The sequence below is a fragment of the Sus scrofa genome, chromosome 2, assembly GCF_054392235.1.
Source record: "Sus scrofa isolate SSC_HxYL_T2T_F1_AM1 chromosome 2, Sscrofa_HxYL_maternal_Yorkshire_Landrace_v2.0, whole genome shotgun sequence".
Lineage (NCBI taxonomy): Eukaryota > Metazoa > Chordata > Mammalia > Artiodactyla > Suidae > Sus > Sus scrofa.
Window position 1 is genome coordinate 41,329,877 of NC_139384.1, and position 17,426 is coordinate 41,347,302.

The following is a 17,426-nucleotide window of genomic DNA, read 5'->3' on the forward strand; positions in this document are numbered from 1 at the left end:
TACTGCTTATGTGTCTGTCTGCAGTACTTTATTAAGCTGATGAACATAATATCTCTTGATAACTTAGACTAGACAATCACTTTCATTTTCTAGTTTCAGTCACATTTTTCCCAAAGGAAGTATTATTGAAACTTTAAGCATAATAATCGTCCATGGACCCAGAGGCTCTTCTTTCTTTTATAATTAAATCTGTATTATAAAGTGTCCTTCTCCTTCCCCAACCAGGGACTATACACCCACATCCAAATTTAGTACCAGTGCTTGTTAGTAAGAATTTGCATGACATCAAGTTTATAAATAGGTTTGAAGTTATTTTAATACTGCTTAACATTATAGTACACTGATGCTCAAATAACTCACGTTAAAATTTCTACCAAATAACACTTTTATTATGTTATTAATATTTTAATTTATATAAATATACTGTAATATTCTAATATTTTTGAATATTAGTTTGTTTATATGATTATATTTTAATATTAATTTATTAATACCAATATTTAATTAATATTAGCGCATCTAAAATAGGTGAGCATTTCTGAGGGTGGGGAAGTGGAGGTGAGCGACTTTATTATGCTATCTTCCCCAGCCCTTAGGAAGGAAAGGTAGTAATGACTGTTTCCAGTTTCTGTGTTTCTGTACCCAAATAATAGCTTTTTCCATCATGAGGAGGAGTGTCTCTTTGGCAGGTCTGATGAAGACTGGATCACGTGTGCCAGAGACCATGGCTCCAGCATGACACAAGCCATCTTTTTTCTTAGACCTCCTGCACTCAAGCCTAGTGAGATCCCCAGAACTACCTATCTCTGTGCCTTCAGCAGAGCAAAGACCTGATCAGGACTCTCTGTATCCTCTCTTCCAGCTTCTCTCCCTACAACTGGTGGAAGAGAAGTGGGGCTTGATGGTCCCAGAAAGCCCAGGATAAAGGCCACGCTCTGATTCCTCAGTGACCCAAATCTATTGTCTACTGATTGGAACCTGTAGGAATGGAGCAGGAAACGGTGACATTCCAAACCTCCAACAGACAGTCAGAGTAATGTTCTATTTTTATGGAACAGAATGATCCCAAGCTTATCTGTGGTTAAAGTTAAATCACCAACAAGAAAATGATTCCATGCTGCTTGGGGCCACATAGTGGACAACTGATCTGAGTCTATGAATGTTTCCCATTACTCATGGCAAAGCCAGCACACAGTGTGAAATGCCAAAGCCCTGCCCAATAGCACATGCCACACTGGGATGGGAGAGGGGCTATGGAAATGGAAATTTCTCAGAACATGAAGGGCAGAGTGGCATGTTTAGTAACTTGTCATGTTTTCCTTTGGGCCTTGGCTGTCCAGCATGTTAAGTGCCTTTTAGCTCTGAAATAGCCCAGAATAGGATTGTAGAGTAAATACATTAGTGAATGAGTCTAATAGGGTCTACGAAAAAAAAAAGTTGAAATAGGGGCAAAAAAAAGCTACACTTGGGCTGCTTATTGCCTATAAAAATAGACTGAACTCTTTAATCATTTCTGGTATAATTATATTCAGAATCCACAGGATGTTCAATATCTATGGGGCATTCTGTATCTGTAGGAATGAAACATAAAACAGAATAAATGTATTTTCTAAGCACAATAGATAATATCTTTGAACTTAAATAGCAGGCCCACTGATGATTTTCTAAAACATTGAAATATCACACAGTATTTATTCTACAGTCTTAATTTTGCTTTGATTTTCTGCCCAGTGGTCTAGATTCAGTAGCAATTAATACATCAAGCGCCAAGAGCAGAGTTGATTTGTGTCAGATGAACTGGCCCAGTTTCATTTTGTATTATTTTCTATTTATTGAGCATCAGGAAGCACAAGGTCACATGTCAGTGGGAAAGGCACGTGTAAACAGGTAAGTTTAACAAGGCATAATATGTGTTCCTTGATGATTGCAAGTGGAGTTGAGAAGAGAAACTATTGATGGAGAAAATCAAAGAAAAGTGGGATTGGAGCTATGAAGGATGGACAGGATTTCCAATGGAAGAAAAAGACATGAAAAAGTCACTCCAGGATATTAAATGATCTCAAGGAGAAGGAAGAGGGCATGAGGTCATCTGGCCTGACCTGTCAGTATGATCAGTTAACTCTCAAGTGTGACTGTGAGGAAATGGGGGTAGATGATACTGTAAGAGATGAGCCTCGAAATATCTAGACGGGACCAAGCTGTCACAGGGTCTTGAGTGTCTTGCTACAGAGTTTAGACTTTATTCTAAAGCATTCTTGGAAATATACTCTCAACCCTTATCTATTTATCAATGTGAATGTGTTTCACAAATGCGTCAAATCATCCTACAGTGTCACTCCATCTGCTTCTCCCCAGCATTTTGTCTGCACACCTGAAGGCAGACTTCTAGATTGGGACCTTTCTGAATTCCTCACTAAACATGTTTTCAAAACTATGTCTAGAGTACTTTGAGAACTTTTCCAAAGGCTTCCCATTCCCCTTGCTATTTCCTTCAAAATCCCCAAACATCACTTCTCTGATCCACAGCCCAGCAGGTAATCAATTTTATTATCCTCACTGATATGTTATTACAACAACTTACCTTTTATTCTCTCTCTTCCTTCCTCTCCTATTGCCTGTGAGTGTCTGAAAGCATCTTTGTGCATGTGAAATATGTATATTACTTATTTAAATCATGATTTAATTTACATATTTAGTATGAGCAGTCATATTAATCTTTCTGTCTACTTATTTCAAACCTTCTCTGGCCCTCTGTTCCTGACTTTGTATCTTTCTTGTACAATTTATCTAGCATCACATCAAACAGAAATTTTGAGGAAACAGCACTTCTGCATGTGTACCTATCAAGCCAAGCACACTCTGGATGAATGACTTCAGAGCGCTGGAGGATTCTGATGTGCTTTAAGACTCACCAATATTCCAGGAACTTCTAGAATAATTGCATTTCATTGCAGTGATTTTCTTTGAAAGTCAAATCATCCATTAGCAATGCAGACTCAACATTAAAGTTGATTTTCACATCTACTAAGTGGAGGGGGGCAGTGGTTTCCTCAAGGTGGGGGTACAGCTTGAATGGTTAAGTACTTCTGTGTCCCGGGTGGACTTTCACTTTCTTGTAAAATCTTCTAGATACACAAGTGCATGTTCCAACAGAAAAGACTCTTCATGTGTTTATTTGTCAGGAAACTCTTGAGCACTATAACATGCTTAGCTCCATGCTAAATGTTAGTTAAACAGAGATGCATAGCCGTGGCCTCCAGGAAACAGATGCGTAAGCAGTCTAGTGCAGCATGACCTTATAGGGCTGGAATAGTGTTTGGGAGGTGTCTTTAAAGCACAGAAGATGGGTGCTCATTCAGCTTGAGATCAAGGAAGGCTTCCTGGACTTGGAAGACAGGAAAAAACAAAATGCATTGCCACAAACTATAAAGTCATTAAAGAGCCTCCTTGCATGGTTTGAAAATAAATACTGGGCAAGGAAAGGCTCACAAATCTACTTCTCCTGACAACAGAAGGACATTGGGGAAACACTAGGAGTGTGACACTAGCCACTGATTTCTGAATGGAGGATTTTGAGCGAGGGCACCACACTTGCTTTAGAATTGTCTCTAGAATGACTGTTCCCACAGTGGAGATAGTTATCACAGATGAACAGATATTGAGATGATGAGCCAATAAGACTCCCAGCTAACCCAATGGCCCTGATTTTTCACTTAAATAACCCTGAATTTTGAGAAACCACTCCCTGCCTATCTTTCACTTAAGATAGGAGAAACTATAGACAGAAACATTTTGCTATTTCCTGAGAGGATAGTGGTGGAGCTGGGGTGAGGGAGAGAGGTGCTTCTTTTCCATTTCCAAATCCCCCAAGAGTGACTTCCCCATGGCCTCCTGTCCCCATCTCCTTCTTCCCCAGTTGTTGGTGAGTGCGGAGAGAAATCGGACTTGTGCAGCTCAGCCCTTTCCTCAGTACTGCTCTAGGAATCAGGAGGCCCATGGGATATATCCATTCTGGGCCGGCCTCCTGCCCTAAGATGTGTATAGAAAGCCCTGTGAAGATGCTTCATGAACTGCCCTAATGCACCTGTGACCAGCTACATAAGCGAGTCTAATTGGGGGAGTTCAATATTATGAATGTTGTCCCACAAATAAGCCGTGTTCTCTGGTATAATCTTTATCAGTCTTCATACTGTCTTTTTCATCTCTATTTGCTTGATTTATTCATCTGTTTTCAACTGATTCTCAGTGCAGCTGGGGAAAACAAGGGTGTCATTTTCAGGCTATCCTCAAACCATGACAGTCATCATGAAAAATTAATATATGGATCCTCAAGAGATTAACTGTCTCAGAAACCCTATTCAGACCAAGGTTCTGAACCTACAAAACAGAGGATCTGATTCTTAACCACATGGACAAACAGAAAGCCAGCCTGTAATGAGAGAGTAACAGGAAGCCAATCCACGAAGCAGCAGAAAGGAAACAGAAGGAGGAGGGACAGTCAGTATCCAAGCTCCTGGAGTGACTGGATTCCAAGCCACCCAGCCACAACCTTTTCCCCTCAGGTTATATGACCCACCTGGAAAGCTCACTCCTGCTAGACAAGTCCAATGTCACAAGCATACAACCAGAAAGGCTGTCCAGGACCCTTCACTCAGAAAGGGCTGACACTTGGGGATTCATGCCCTGTGGTCATCATCTTGAAGTTCTTAACAATTTCATCTTTAAATTTACATTTTCTAAATAAGGTCCAATGGGACAATGGAACAAGTGGGAGTCGGGGGGATCCCACCTCCCACTAGCTCTCTGCCTCTCCAGGATGGCTTCTCAACTCTCCACTCCCTCGTACCCTAGGGCCTCAGGCCCCTCCTAGCCTCTTTCCACTTAGGGACAACTGCCACCATCTGTCCCTAGCAGGGCCCTGTACACAGACATGAGGAGGGCTAGAGCTGGACATGCAGGCTCTGGATATTTCCAGGTAGAACATGTCTGTATCATCCAGCCCTCAGCTGGTGGCACACAGGCGCAGTCCATGGTGATCCAGAAAACCAATAAGGGAGACTGCAGTCCCCGTGGACGGCCCATCTGCTGTGAATTGGAGCACTGAGGGGAGGGCAGATGTCTGGCTTAATTTTTCTGCCCCAGTCAGGTCACAGCACCTTGGTCAAGGCAGAGGGGAGTCTGGAGTCAGTGGGCCATGTGCATGTGTCCCAGTGGGGGATGGGATTGAAGTTCTGAGGGCCTACACTCACCCTTCAAGTATGCCCATGGCCAAGAGGGCAACATTAAAGAGTAGATAAAAAAATCATGATGGGCTGAAAAAGAGGCCACAGAAAAAAGGTAATACAGTTTCATACCTTGAAAGAGATTTTTTCCTACTTTTTCAACAAGGATCCCACACTTTCATTTTACTCTGAAATCTGCAAATCACATAGCCAGTTCTGTCAGGAGATTTCTGTAACCTGCAACCAATGGAGTCATACCTAACATATTACATGACTTTATTTTGGGTAATTCCTTATAAGCTGCTTTCACATGATAATAAATACCATTTTGTGAATTGTTCAATTGGATTGGAAGCATTCATTCAAAACCTCTTCCCAAACTAAATACTGGGATCGCCAGCAACCTTGTTTTATTTGCCTTTAGTTCCTTTGGTGCCCAGAGAGATGCTCCAGACACAGAATTCACACTTAGTGCATGTTTACGAAAGAAGTGTCAATATTATCTGTCATTAAGACGAGAATTTTTTTCAAGCATCATCATATCTTATCCATCCCTAAGGACAGACATGAGAGAAGGCTTTGATTATCAGTGACTTATCAACAGCTGCCTGGATCAAGCTCATTTTCAAATCCATATTAATGCAGGACTGGGGAACCAGATAAACTCTCTTCCACAGACAACCGGACCTCCATGTCTGATCATGTAAATCTGATTTGCAACAGTTTGCAAGTGTTTTTTTTTTCTTCCATTTAGCCCCCAATGCCAACATATTTTGCAACAGATGTTGCATAATTTCAAAAGTTCTTTAGTCTGCTTATCAAAAACATAAGCAATTTTGGGGAGTTCCTGCCCTGGCTCAGTGGTAACAAACCCAACTAGTATCCATGAGGGTGCAAGTTCCATCCCTGGCCTCACTCAGTGGGTTCAGTATCCAGTGTTGCTGTGAGCTGCAGTATAGGTTGCAGATGTGGCTTAGATTTGGTGTTGCTGTGGCTGTGATGTAGGCCAGCAGCTGCCACTTTGATTTGACCCCTAGCCTGGGAAGTTCCAAATGCCATAGGTGCAGCCTTAAAAAGAGAAAAAAAAAAAGGAATTTTTTAAATTGTAGGTTGTACTAAAAAACCCCACCAAAACCAAAACAAACAAACAAAAACAGGAAGGGCAGAGACAATACAAGTTAGTCTCTAGTTGGAATATATAACAGAGAAAAAGAGAGAGAAAAAAATGATGAACAGCCAGGGAGGAAAAGCAAAAGACAGAGGAAAGAGAAGGAAAAAGAAGAAGGAGAGAGAAAGAGGAGAGTAAGGGAGGGGAGGAAAGAAAGTAAAAGCAGTCATACTAAATGGGTTAAATCTGATTCAACTTTGACTTATTTGAGATTTACCTGTGAAACAGAACAATGCTACCAATCTCCAGGATGAGGGTGGGAGTTAAATTAGATAACATACGTGAACACACACACGAGGTGTCTTACACATATTGGATGCCTGTTGTTGAAGCAGAAAGAGTATTTTCCAACAACGTGAGAAAAACAAAACAACACAACACTCCTTACAAGGGCGTCAGCCACCAGGAAAGCCCATCTGAGAGAATTTGCACACCGATTAGTATTGTTCACAAAACTGTTGCCTTGTGTTTTGCTTGTTAACAGAAGTGTTAGCAGTGTTTATTTCTACCAGATGTAGCCAATTCCATGAACAAATATTACCGTGTTTAAGAAAGCTTTTAAACATTAAAGAAAAAAAATTAGTTCAAGCTCTCTGATTCTCCTTGTCCAATTTCCTCTGTCAATGATTCAGGTACAAATGGAAAACTCGATCATAAAGTATATGCCTTGAAACAGAGACACATATTTGAGTACTTCAGACAGAAGGCTGATATTCAAGCCAACTGGTAAACTGCCTTCCCTTTGGCCTTCACCATTGTTCTACCAATACTAGTGTCTTCACTTTCAGAGCATCTGATAGTTTAAAACACATAAATATATATTCCTTTACTACTTCTTTGCAAAAACACTGCTGGATGGTGATATTAACCCAATTGTAACATGTAAAAATATAGAAGTGACACCGCACCAGTCAGGTCTAAACCTCAACTCTACAACCCCTTTAGCCAGTTCTTCAACTCCACGGCAATGTCTCCCCACACAACACTGATAAAATACAGGATACTCTGGATCTTCCTGAGGTCAACATGATTCACCACAAGAATTACTTTCAGAAAATTACTTTCCCTAATGCATAACTTTCAAGAGAAATTTTATTTTCAGAGTCCATAGACACCAGGAATATCATATCAACTCACATTTTTTTCACAGGTAGTACTTGTAAATTCCACAAAGGGGAAGCCAAAACCTGACCCAATAGCATGAGGAGGCTTGGCAAACATAAACTCACCGACCTAGTGCAATCAATACCATTTATAAGTAACACCATAACAATCAGAAAATGCATTAAAATCTATGCTCTACGTTGCTCCTCAGATATACAGAGTTAGCATGCAAGTACCTGCAGTGGCTTGATAATCTGTTAATATTTATGTCTTTTGTTTTGCTTTGGAAATATCATTGACCCTCTTTTTAAAAGCTGAGCACTAGTTTATTTGCTTCATGGAATTTATTTATTTATTTATTTATTGTCTTTTTTTGCCATTTCTTGTGCCGCTCCCATGGCATATGGAGGTTCCAAGGCTAGGGGTCGAATTGGAGCTGTAGCCGCTGGCCTACACCAGAGCCACAGCCATATCTGCGACCTACACCACAGCTCATGGCAATGCTGGACTCTTAACCCACTGAGCAAGGCCAGGGATTGAACCCACAACCTCATGGTTCCTAGTCAGATTCATTAACCACTGTACCACGACAGGAACGCCATGGAAGTTTTTTAAAACACACACAAATATTACATATACAAATCCCCATTGTAAGAGATGCAAACAATATTGAATAGCAATGAGTGAATATTCTTCTTCATACACACACACACACACGTAATGATGGAATGGTCTGCATGGTTCCAGCCTTGATACATTTACATAAATATAAAGATATTTATAAATAATAAATTAGCCAGGTGATGCTATTATGTGTATTGTCCTATATCTCGTTTTATTTTTCTTTCTCTTAAAAATGTATCTTTCAGTGTGGGTGTGCATATGTGTGTACATATGTGTGCACATACACACACTTAGAATTTCAAATGACTATATTCTATTCCATGAAATGATACTCAAAGTAAATTAAATAATTTCATTACCAACAGATATTTTGGCTGTTTCTGGTTTTTGGCAAATACAAATAATGCAGCAAAAATATCCCTATATGCGTATTTTTTCCCTCTCAAGAGCCCCTGTACTTAGAAAACATTTCAAGAGATAAAATCAATGAAATCAATAGAATCCCAATATTACCCTTTAGAATTACATTAAATATAGATTTATTTTGTCATATTGCCATAAAAAGTATCCCTGATTTATACTCTCAACCATGTATGAGGCGGTTAACCCCAACCTCACCAACATAGAATAAGATCAGCCTTATAAGATTCTCCTCCAATCTAATGCATGGATATGGTGACTTAGTCCCTGTACTCTATTTATCATCAACAGCATGTCATCTCCGCAGAAGAATATTGATAATCTGCTGTGTCTCCTTTGGCAAATTACTTAACCTGTCTGTGTCTCAGCCTTGTGACCTCTAAAACGGACATGATAATAATACCTAACCTAAGGGTTCATGTCCTGGGTTTTTTGTGCATTTTGCCTTTTTTTCAATGTGATTGTGTCTCTTTCCTCTTTGGTGGATTTGCTCAGTTACTGTGTATTTAATGGCCTACAGTGTGCCAGGCATCATTCTAGCTGCGGGGGACAGAGAAGGAAGAAGTGACTGAGTGGTCACTCTCACAGAGCTTTTATCCCCACGGGGTGACAGATGACACAGAAATAAACACATGAATGTAGAATGTTCTCCTAGGCTGTGTTAGTAAAGAAAAAATTAAGGAGTCTGTGAGGCTGAGAAGTACTAGGGGTCACTTTCAGACAGAGTGGTCAAAGAAAGTCCCTGATGATAGGGGAGCCTTGAGCAGAGATCTGAAGGAAATGAGCACAGAGGCTGAGGAGAGAACCCGTGCAAAGACCCCAAATGGAATGTGGTTGACATGTGCAAGGAATGGCGAGGAATAACATGCTGGTGCAGAGAGAATGCAGGGACAGAAAAGAGATGCAGCTGAGGGGAGCCAGGGACTAGGTTCTGAATGTTTTCATCAGCCAGAAGGAGAGATGAGAATTTTATTTGAAAAGCATACAGAAGCTAGAGCAATGACCTCTCAATTGCTGAACTGCTCCTAACACAGAAAGGGGCTGAAGCTTAAAGCTTACCACTCCAAGCAGATATGTGGAGTGTGACCATGAGCAGAGCTCACAGGGAACAGAAACCCACCAATTCCCAAACACAAGCCAACAGGCAAAGCTGAAGAGAGGCATCAGATTGTGGATCCAGACCCCTCACTCATGCTCACACCTTCTTCCTTCAACCCAAACGATAGACTCAAAGCATTTTTCTTCTCTGATGCACAGTGCCCTTACCAGCTGATAGAGCAGGGACAGGAACCCTGGCCTTGCTCAGCCACCAGAATGACACAAAGGGTCTGACACAGGAGCACCAAGAGCCCAGGCAGGGCAGCAGCTCATGCCTCGCCCTTTCAGCAGCCAGCCTACCTCTACAGATGGTCCCGTTGCCCACGTAGCCTGGTTTGCAGGTGCAGCTGTGTCCCTGGACAGTGTTGGTACAGATGGCATTCTCATCGCAGTTGTGCTGCCCGCTGCCACATTCATCGTGCTCTGTTTGCAGGATAAGAAAGAAAGAGAGACACCTTTTCATAAGCTGGAATCACTGCACTGGTAAAGCTGGCTGGAACTCACCAGCTTAGAATGAAGTGACTACCAAGCATTGGTATCTTACTTCGTCTCTGGCAGTTTCTATGCCTGATATTCCTGACATCTTAACAAATTTAAAAGATGGATGACACCATCCTCACTTTGCAGGTAAAGAAGCTGAGTGTTAGAGAAGTCAAGGGACATATGCATTTGACAATGATTTGTAAGTACTGCTCTAAGGTCACTGCTTCTTCCACGTCTGAAAAGTTTTCTTCAAAGGCTCCATGGGAGGGGGACAATTTTGCATCCCCTCTTTCTGGAATCATTTTACAATGTCTTCAGAGTTTGTGGTTAACATTCTTTGAGAAAAAAAAAAGATGCTACTGGAATCTAGTGGATATAGGGCAGGAATGCTGCTAAGTGTTTCACAAAGCACAAGACAACTCACCACAACAAAAATTAACCAGCCTGACATGTCAACAGTGCCAAGATCAGGAAACCTTCCTCTAAGGTTAAAAAAACAAAAGAAACCCACAAGAGAAATTCCATGGCTTCTTTAAATACAAGTTGGTTGGAAACCTCAGGAGCTTCAAGGATAAAATCTGAAACTGGCTCCCATACATGGAGGCCAAGAAGAGACCAAAGAAAGAAGCAGACCACTCCAGATTAGTAGGGATAAGTTTAATAAGCAAAGCAACTTACATAGGAGGTTTGTCTTGGGCGACTACAAGACTATTAGATCTCTGCACCCACCCACCAGAATCTTGAAAATTTATATGGAAGCCTTAATGGGGTTCAGTCATGTATAAAGCCTTCAACAATACCTTTCTCTCTCAAGGCTGCATCGTTGAAACCACTCTGGCTTTGAGAACAGTGGGCAGAGTGTCCATTACAAAGAGAGAGATTGGTTATGGAGGCTCTGATTGCCTGGGTCCAGCTTGAGAGTCAACCACCTGTTATATCCTCTCAATGTCCTTCTCCAACAGAACAAAGAGGGTGAAATGGAGAAGGAAGTCAGCTAATATAGCCTGGCAGAAGGGCATTTACCCACAGGTATTTTCAAAGGAGCAACAGAGATCATGGGCAATACTGAAGAGCACAGGGTTGGGTTCTGTGTAGGAAAGGGATTTATATTCAGGACTCTGTTTAAGGACATGCACCAGTCTCACTCTAAGTTTTCATACAGCCTATTTCACAGGGTTCAGAGTTTAACCACTGGGCTGATGCCTGATGTGCAACAACATGGTTACTATAGTTAAATAGCATCATTAATCCACAAGGCACAAGACGATCTAACACTTCAAAGTGAATGAAATATTCCAAGTTAGAAATCAAGATTTCACAGATAACTGGACTCTGCCCTCATCATCAGGAGGTTTTAATACTCCTCTAAATGACTACTTTGTAAATAAATGAGAAAGTGTATGCCTTGTATCCCCTTTAACAAGGATAACTTCTTAAAAATTTTAAGAGGAAAAATCAAGTAGGATTGTCATAAAATGTTATAAAACAAGAGTCGAAATCCTAAGTAGAAACTTCAAAGAGGCGCAGCAGAAACAAATCCAACTAGGAACCATGTGGTTGTGAGTTCGATCCCTGGCCTCACTCAGTGGGTTAAGGATCTGCTGTTGCCATGAGCTGTGGTGTAGGTCACAGACGCGGCTTGAATCCTGAGTTGCTGTGGCTGTGGTGTAGGCTGGCAGTTGTAACTCTGATTAGACCCCTAGCCTGGGAACCTCCATGTGTCGAGGGTGCAGCCCTAAAAAGACACACACACACACACACAAAGAAACCTCAAAGAAATTAACACTATTTGAACAAAACTGAAAACTGAATATAGTTTGTTAAGTGAACTATGAGATCAAGGCACCAATCTATTGAAATCTCATCTCTCTGCATTAATTTTATTTTACGATTCCTAACAGGGACCAGTAATACGAAAGGTTAAATTCTATACATTTGGAGTTCTCATTGTGGCGCAGCAGAAATGAATCCAACGAGGAACCATGCGGCTGTGGGTCCGATCCCTGGCTGAGCTATGGTATAGGTCACAGACATGGCTCTGATATGGCATTGCTGTGCCTGCGATATAGGCAGGCGGCTACAGCTCCTATTAGACCCCTAGCCTGGGAACCCCCATAGGCCATGGGTGTGGCCCTAAAAAGACAAAAAATAAAAATAAATAAAGAAATAAATAAATTCTACACAGTAGAGCTGTCTCAGTTACCCATATATGATTAATGTCAAGTACATACGTGCACATGACTCTTGATTTAACACCTTGAGTTTTCTGGAAGAAATTTTTTCTCTGGGTCTCAAGACCAACCTAAACTGTCAATGAGAAATGTGCACAGGTTAACAAGCCGTGTGAAGGAAAGAGAAGATTTATGAAGATGCGCTTCAAGTCTGTGCTCAAGTCATTTCCAGCACACTCCAGAAATGGTATAACCCTCTGGGTGTCTGATGAACTTTACAGACCTAGCCAGCACCTAATACAGACAGGTAGAATACCAGATGATGTGAGAGACACACAAAAAGTCTAAGAATATAGGCTTAGATGCCAAGAGTTTTCCATCTCTTTGTTTGAATCCATTTAATAAATATTATTAGAGTCTTTCATGAGAATACAAATGAGTAGATATGGGCCCTGCTCACGTGAAGATGTTAATAGAGGCTAGAGGCCAACAGACAGCGATAAGTAACTAAACAGAACACAAGGGAGAAGTGATAAGAGTTATAAGTAGGTGACCTTATATTTTATCATATCAACAGAACATATTTTAGAGGGAAAGGGGGCTTTGCTTAATAATTACACTGGAATAACAGGCATAACTCAGAGTGACCTAGGCAAATCAGCATGTGTGCTCATGTGTGATAAGAGAAATAAAAGTAAACCAAAATAAAAGCTCATTGGAGGGAAGAAATTCCTTCTAACAGGGAGAAAAGTCTTCTTGAAAGATCTAATATTGAACTCATCTTTTACAAATAGTCATGATTTTCTCGGCCAGAATTGCCCAGGAAGGGCATGCCAGGCAAAAGAAGAGTGTGGAGAAAGGAATGGCTTTGGGCAACATTTCAAAGGATTGGTCCATCCGTGTCTCCCCCACCCCAGTTTTATCAAGGTACAATTAACAAAATTGAAAGATATTTGAAGTGTACAATTTGAATGATTTGATGTACTTTACATTGCGAGTTCTCCCACTAGGTTAATTAACACATCTATCCTACCTTGTATTATCTTCCAATATCCTTGATACAAACCCTCTTTGCTGATAAGGCAGCCACATCAGTGTCTTGCACAGTGATGAGTTGATTATCTCTATTTTGTCATGACATTTTCCTGACTCAAAATATTCTCTCCCAATGTAGTGGGAATATATGTGCCCCTGCCTGGATTCAAATACCATTTCATATGAACACTCCCCATGCAAGCTTCCACAATTGTTCTCTATACCATGTGAATTTAACCCTTCTTGGTACTTTTATTAAATTTAATATCTTGATCTCTTTGGAGGCAATCATATCCCAATACATGGTGATGAGGTTTGTGAGTTTTATCATGAATGCCTTATTATTTAACTGATTAAGTTTTAAGAGAGGAATTATAGCAAATTCTCTACAACCCTGACTTTACCTTTCTCTATTTAGTGGTATTGAGCCTAGAGAGCCAAGCATTGAGCGAAATGCTGCAAATACATTATAGCATTTAATTCTCCCAACAATCCCATGAAGTACATTTGTTCATTTTACAGTGAAGGGACTGAGACAAAAAGCTCTTTGTTCAATAACCTAACATCACAAAACTAGTAAGTGAAGGAGTTTGGACTTTTGACTCTAGACACTGGGGGTGATCACATCCCTAAGCAGCTGGAAATAATCTGGATGTGGTTGAAGCTAAACTGAGACATAGAGAAGTGATCACATAACGCCAAGAATGAGGACCGTCTTTTTCTATACTGGCCCCAAATGGTCACTGAAGACCCAACCTATCCCAGAGGGACAAAGGTTCCAAATCCTTCATATCTCATTATCTTTAGTCATGCACAGGTGTGAAAGTAACCAGTACCTTCAAAACTATGTTCAAGAGGGCGTTTCTGTTGTGGTGCAGTGGAAAGGAATCCAACTAGTATCCACAAGAATGACAGTTCAATCCCTGGCCTCGCTCAGTGGGTTGAGGATCCAGCATTGCCGTGAGGTGTAGGTTAAAAACACGGATCTAATCCCAGGTTGCTGTGGCTGTGGCTGGCAGCTATAGCCTGGGAACTTGCATATGCTGTGGCTGCAGCCCTAAAAAGAGAAAAAAAAGAAAGAAAGAAAGAAAGAAAGAAAGAAAGAAAGAAAGAAAGAAAGAAAGAAAGAAAGAAAGAAAGAAAGAAAGAAAGAAAAAAGAAACAAAACAAAACAAACTATGTTCAACGTGTTCAAGAGAGCTGGCCAAAGGAAAAGCAGTCTCCTTCTAAAAATCTGAAATCCCCTTCCAGCTGTTGGAGATGCTAGAGAAAGTGTGAAACAAACGTCTATGAGAGGTGGCAGGGCACAGAAGGGAAGAGATGCCAGAATCACACAGCCAGGGCTAGATTATCCTGGGTGTGTCCCTCACCAGCTACATGCGCTCAAGTAAATGACTCAGAGGAGCTGTGCCTTAGTCTCCTACTGTAGAAAATGTGGATAATAATTCAACCTATCTCCTGGGGTCATTGTGAGGATTCAGCTAATATAGGTGCAATACTTATTACAGCGTCTTGCAGCTAGTAAATGTAAGCAATTTGATTATCATTGTTGCTAGTCCTACTAATAATAGTCTTACTTCTACTATTACCACTACGACTGAGATTACTTGTGAGCAGACTTAACTGTTGAATGGTGGTTAAAACTGCTCGAATTTGAATACCTCTGAAGATCAGAAGAAATATTTGCTTAGACTCAATTATGGTCCCACAGAAACAAGACTATATAGATTGGGAAGGTGAAGGATTTATGTTCTGGATTGTTGATACACAGCCCAAGTTTGATTACAGTAAATGAGGAGTACCAAATCTCTCAGGATAAAGAAGAGCCATTGTGGCAGCAAGCTGCATCTCCACTGATGATAATTATTGCTATTTTGGCTAATATTTGTTGAGTACTCATTAAGCACTGTCACTCTCCATGGTTCCCTTCTCCTTCCTCTTCTTTCCTTGTCTGCAAGATAGCTCAGAAGGACTCCAATCCACCTCTGCAACAGTGTAATCAATAGCCATTCTCAATTAACACACTCTTTAACTCAGTGAACTAATCAGGTTCCAACAAGCTACTGTTACAGTCACTTCAGCTACAGCTACAAACGTCCCAGGTTTGGGGTCTGGCTGGCTACAGCTTTCCTCTGTTCAGGGTTATCCAGTCTGCATTTTGCAAAATTGTTACAATGGCCTCACTGGGACATGCCAAGCAGATCTTATTAGTCATATTTCATAGATGCAATCGGAGTTTGGAGCATGTTAAGAGGTTTTCCTCTAAGTACATGGATAGTAGGTTGTACACCTGGAACTTAAACTCCTATCTCCTTATTCCTCCTCCTGCATTCTTTCCAACCCTCCACTTTATTATATGATTCAAAGGAATCTCTACAATGTTGGCCACAGTGTAGGTAATTTCTTTTACCTTTAAAAAAATAATGACAGAAGTATAGGAAGGTGCAAAAGTAGTACAAAGTGTCCCTTATGTCCTTCACTCAGTTTCCCTCCATAATGTCATTTTATACAGCTGTGATGTCATATAAAAACCAAAAAACTGTCATTTGTGGATCATTGTTAAGTGGTCTACAGACCTAATTCAGTTCACAACCTGTGTTCAAACTGCATTCATGTTTTGTTTACATCTGCATGGGAATAGTTCTAAGCAACGTTACCTTATATATAAATTTAGGTAACCACCACCAGAGTTTATGCTATGTTTTTGTGTTTATACCTGATTTACACTCCCCTCTCATCACCTCTAACCCCAGTCCTCCATAGTTTTACCATTTAGAAAATGTTCTATAAGTGGAATTACACAATAAGAAAACTTTTGAGTTTGACTTTTTCTCTCTTTTTTTTTTTTTTTTTTTTTTTTTTTGTCTTTTTAGGGCTGCACTCATAGCATATGAAGGCTATACCACAGTGAGAGCAACACCATATCCTTAACCCAATGAGCAAGGCCAGGGATCACACCCATGTCCTCAAGGATACTAATTGGGTTTGTTAACTACTGAGCCATGATGGGAACTCCCACGTTTGACCTTTTTCAATCTGGTCAGTGCCCTTGAGTTGCATCCAGACCATTGCTTGCTTCAATAGGTCATCACTTTTTATTGCTGCATAGTGTTCCATTGTAAAGATTATCATAGTTTGTTCAGCCATTTACACACTGAAGGGCACTTAGATTATTTCCTGTATTTCACTACTCTGAAAAAAGCTGCTATAAACATCTGTGCACAAATTTTTGTGTGAACATATATTTTCATTATTCTGGGATAAATACTCAAGAGTATGATTATGAGGACATCTCATAAGTACATGTTTTATTTTATAAGAAACTGTCAAATGACATCCCAGAATGGTTGTACCATTTTACTTTAATGCTAGCAATGCATGAGTGATCAAGTTTCTCTACATCATTGCCCACATTTGGTATTGCCTTTTTTTTTTTTTTTTTTGGTCTTTTTGCCATTTCTTGGGCCGCACCCACGGCATATGGAGGTTCCCAGGCTAGGGGTCTAATCGGAGCTGTAGCTGCCAGCCTAAGCCAAAGCCACAGCAACGCGGGATCCAAGCCGCGTCTGCGACCTACACCACAACTCAGGGCAACGCTGGATCATTAAGCCACTGAGCAAGGGCAGGAATGGAACCTGAAACCTCACGGTTCCTAGTCAGATTCGTTAACCCCTGCACCACGATGGGAATTCCTGGTATTGTCTTTTTTCAAATTTTGGACATTCATGTGTCCATGTTATGATACTTCACTGAGCTCTTAATTTGCATTTTTTCTAATAGCTAATGACATTGAACATCTTTCCACATGCTCATGTGCCATTTACATCACTTCTTTGGTAAAATGTCTTTTTCTCATTTTACAACTGGATTTTTTTTTAATGTTGAGTTTTGAGAATTTTTCATACATTCTAGATACAAAGTCTTTGTTGGATACATGCTTTGCAAATATTTTCTCACTGTCTTAGCTTATTTTTTTCATGCTCTTAGCAGTCTTCCACAATGCAAAATGTTTTATTTTTGATGAAATTCAATTTACCTATTTTTAACTTTCTGGATAGTACTTTAATGTCATATGTAAGAACTCTTTGTCTAACCATATGC

General features: G+C 40.5%; 1 protein-coding gene across 4 annotated transcripts in view; it reads right to left on the reverse strand.

Moving 5' to 3' along the window:
- Positions 1–17,426, reverse strand: part of NELL1 (neural EGFL like 1) — a 945,951-nt gene that overhangs the window by 373,987 nt on the left and 554,538 nt on the right. For 2 of the 4 annotated variants that reach the window (XM_021085298.2, XM_021085297.2), the window contains exon 14: positions 9,937–10,059. The exons of the other annotated variants lie outside the window; for them this stretch is intronic. In XM_021085298.2, coding sequence (XP_020940957.1) covers positions 9,937–10,059 — 123 coding nt within the window. The remainder of the gene's footprint in view (positions 1–9,936; positions 10,060–17,426) is intronic. 4 annotated transcript variants of the gene reach the window in all.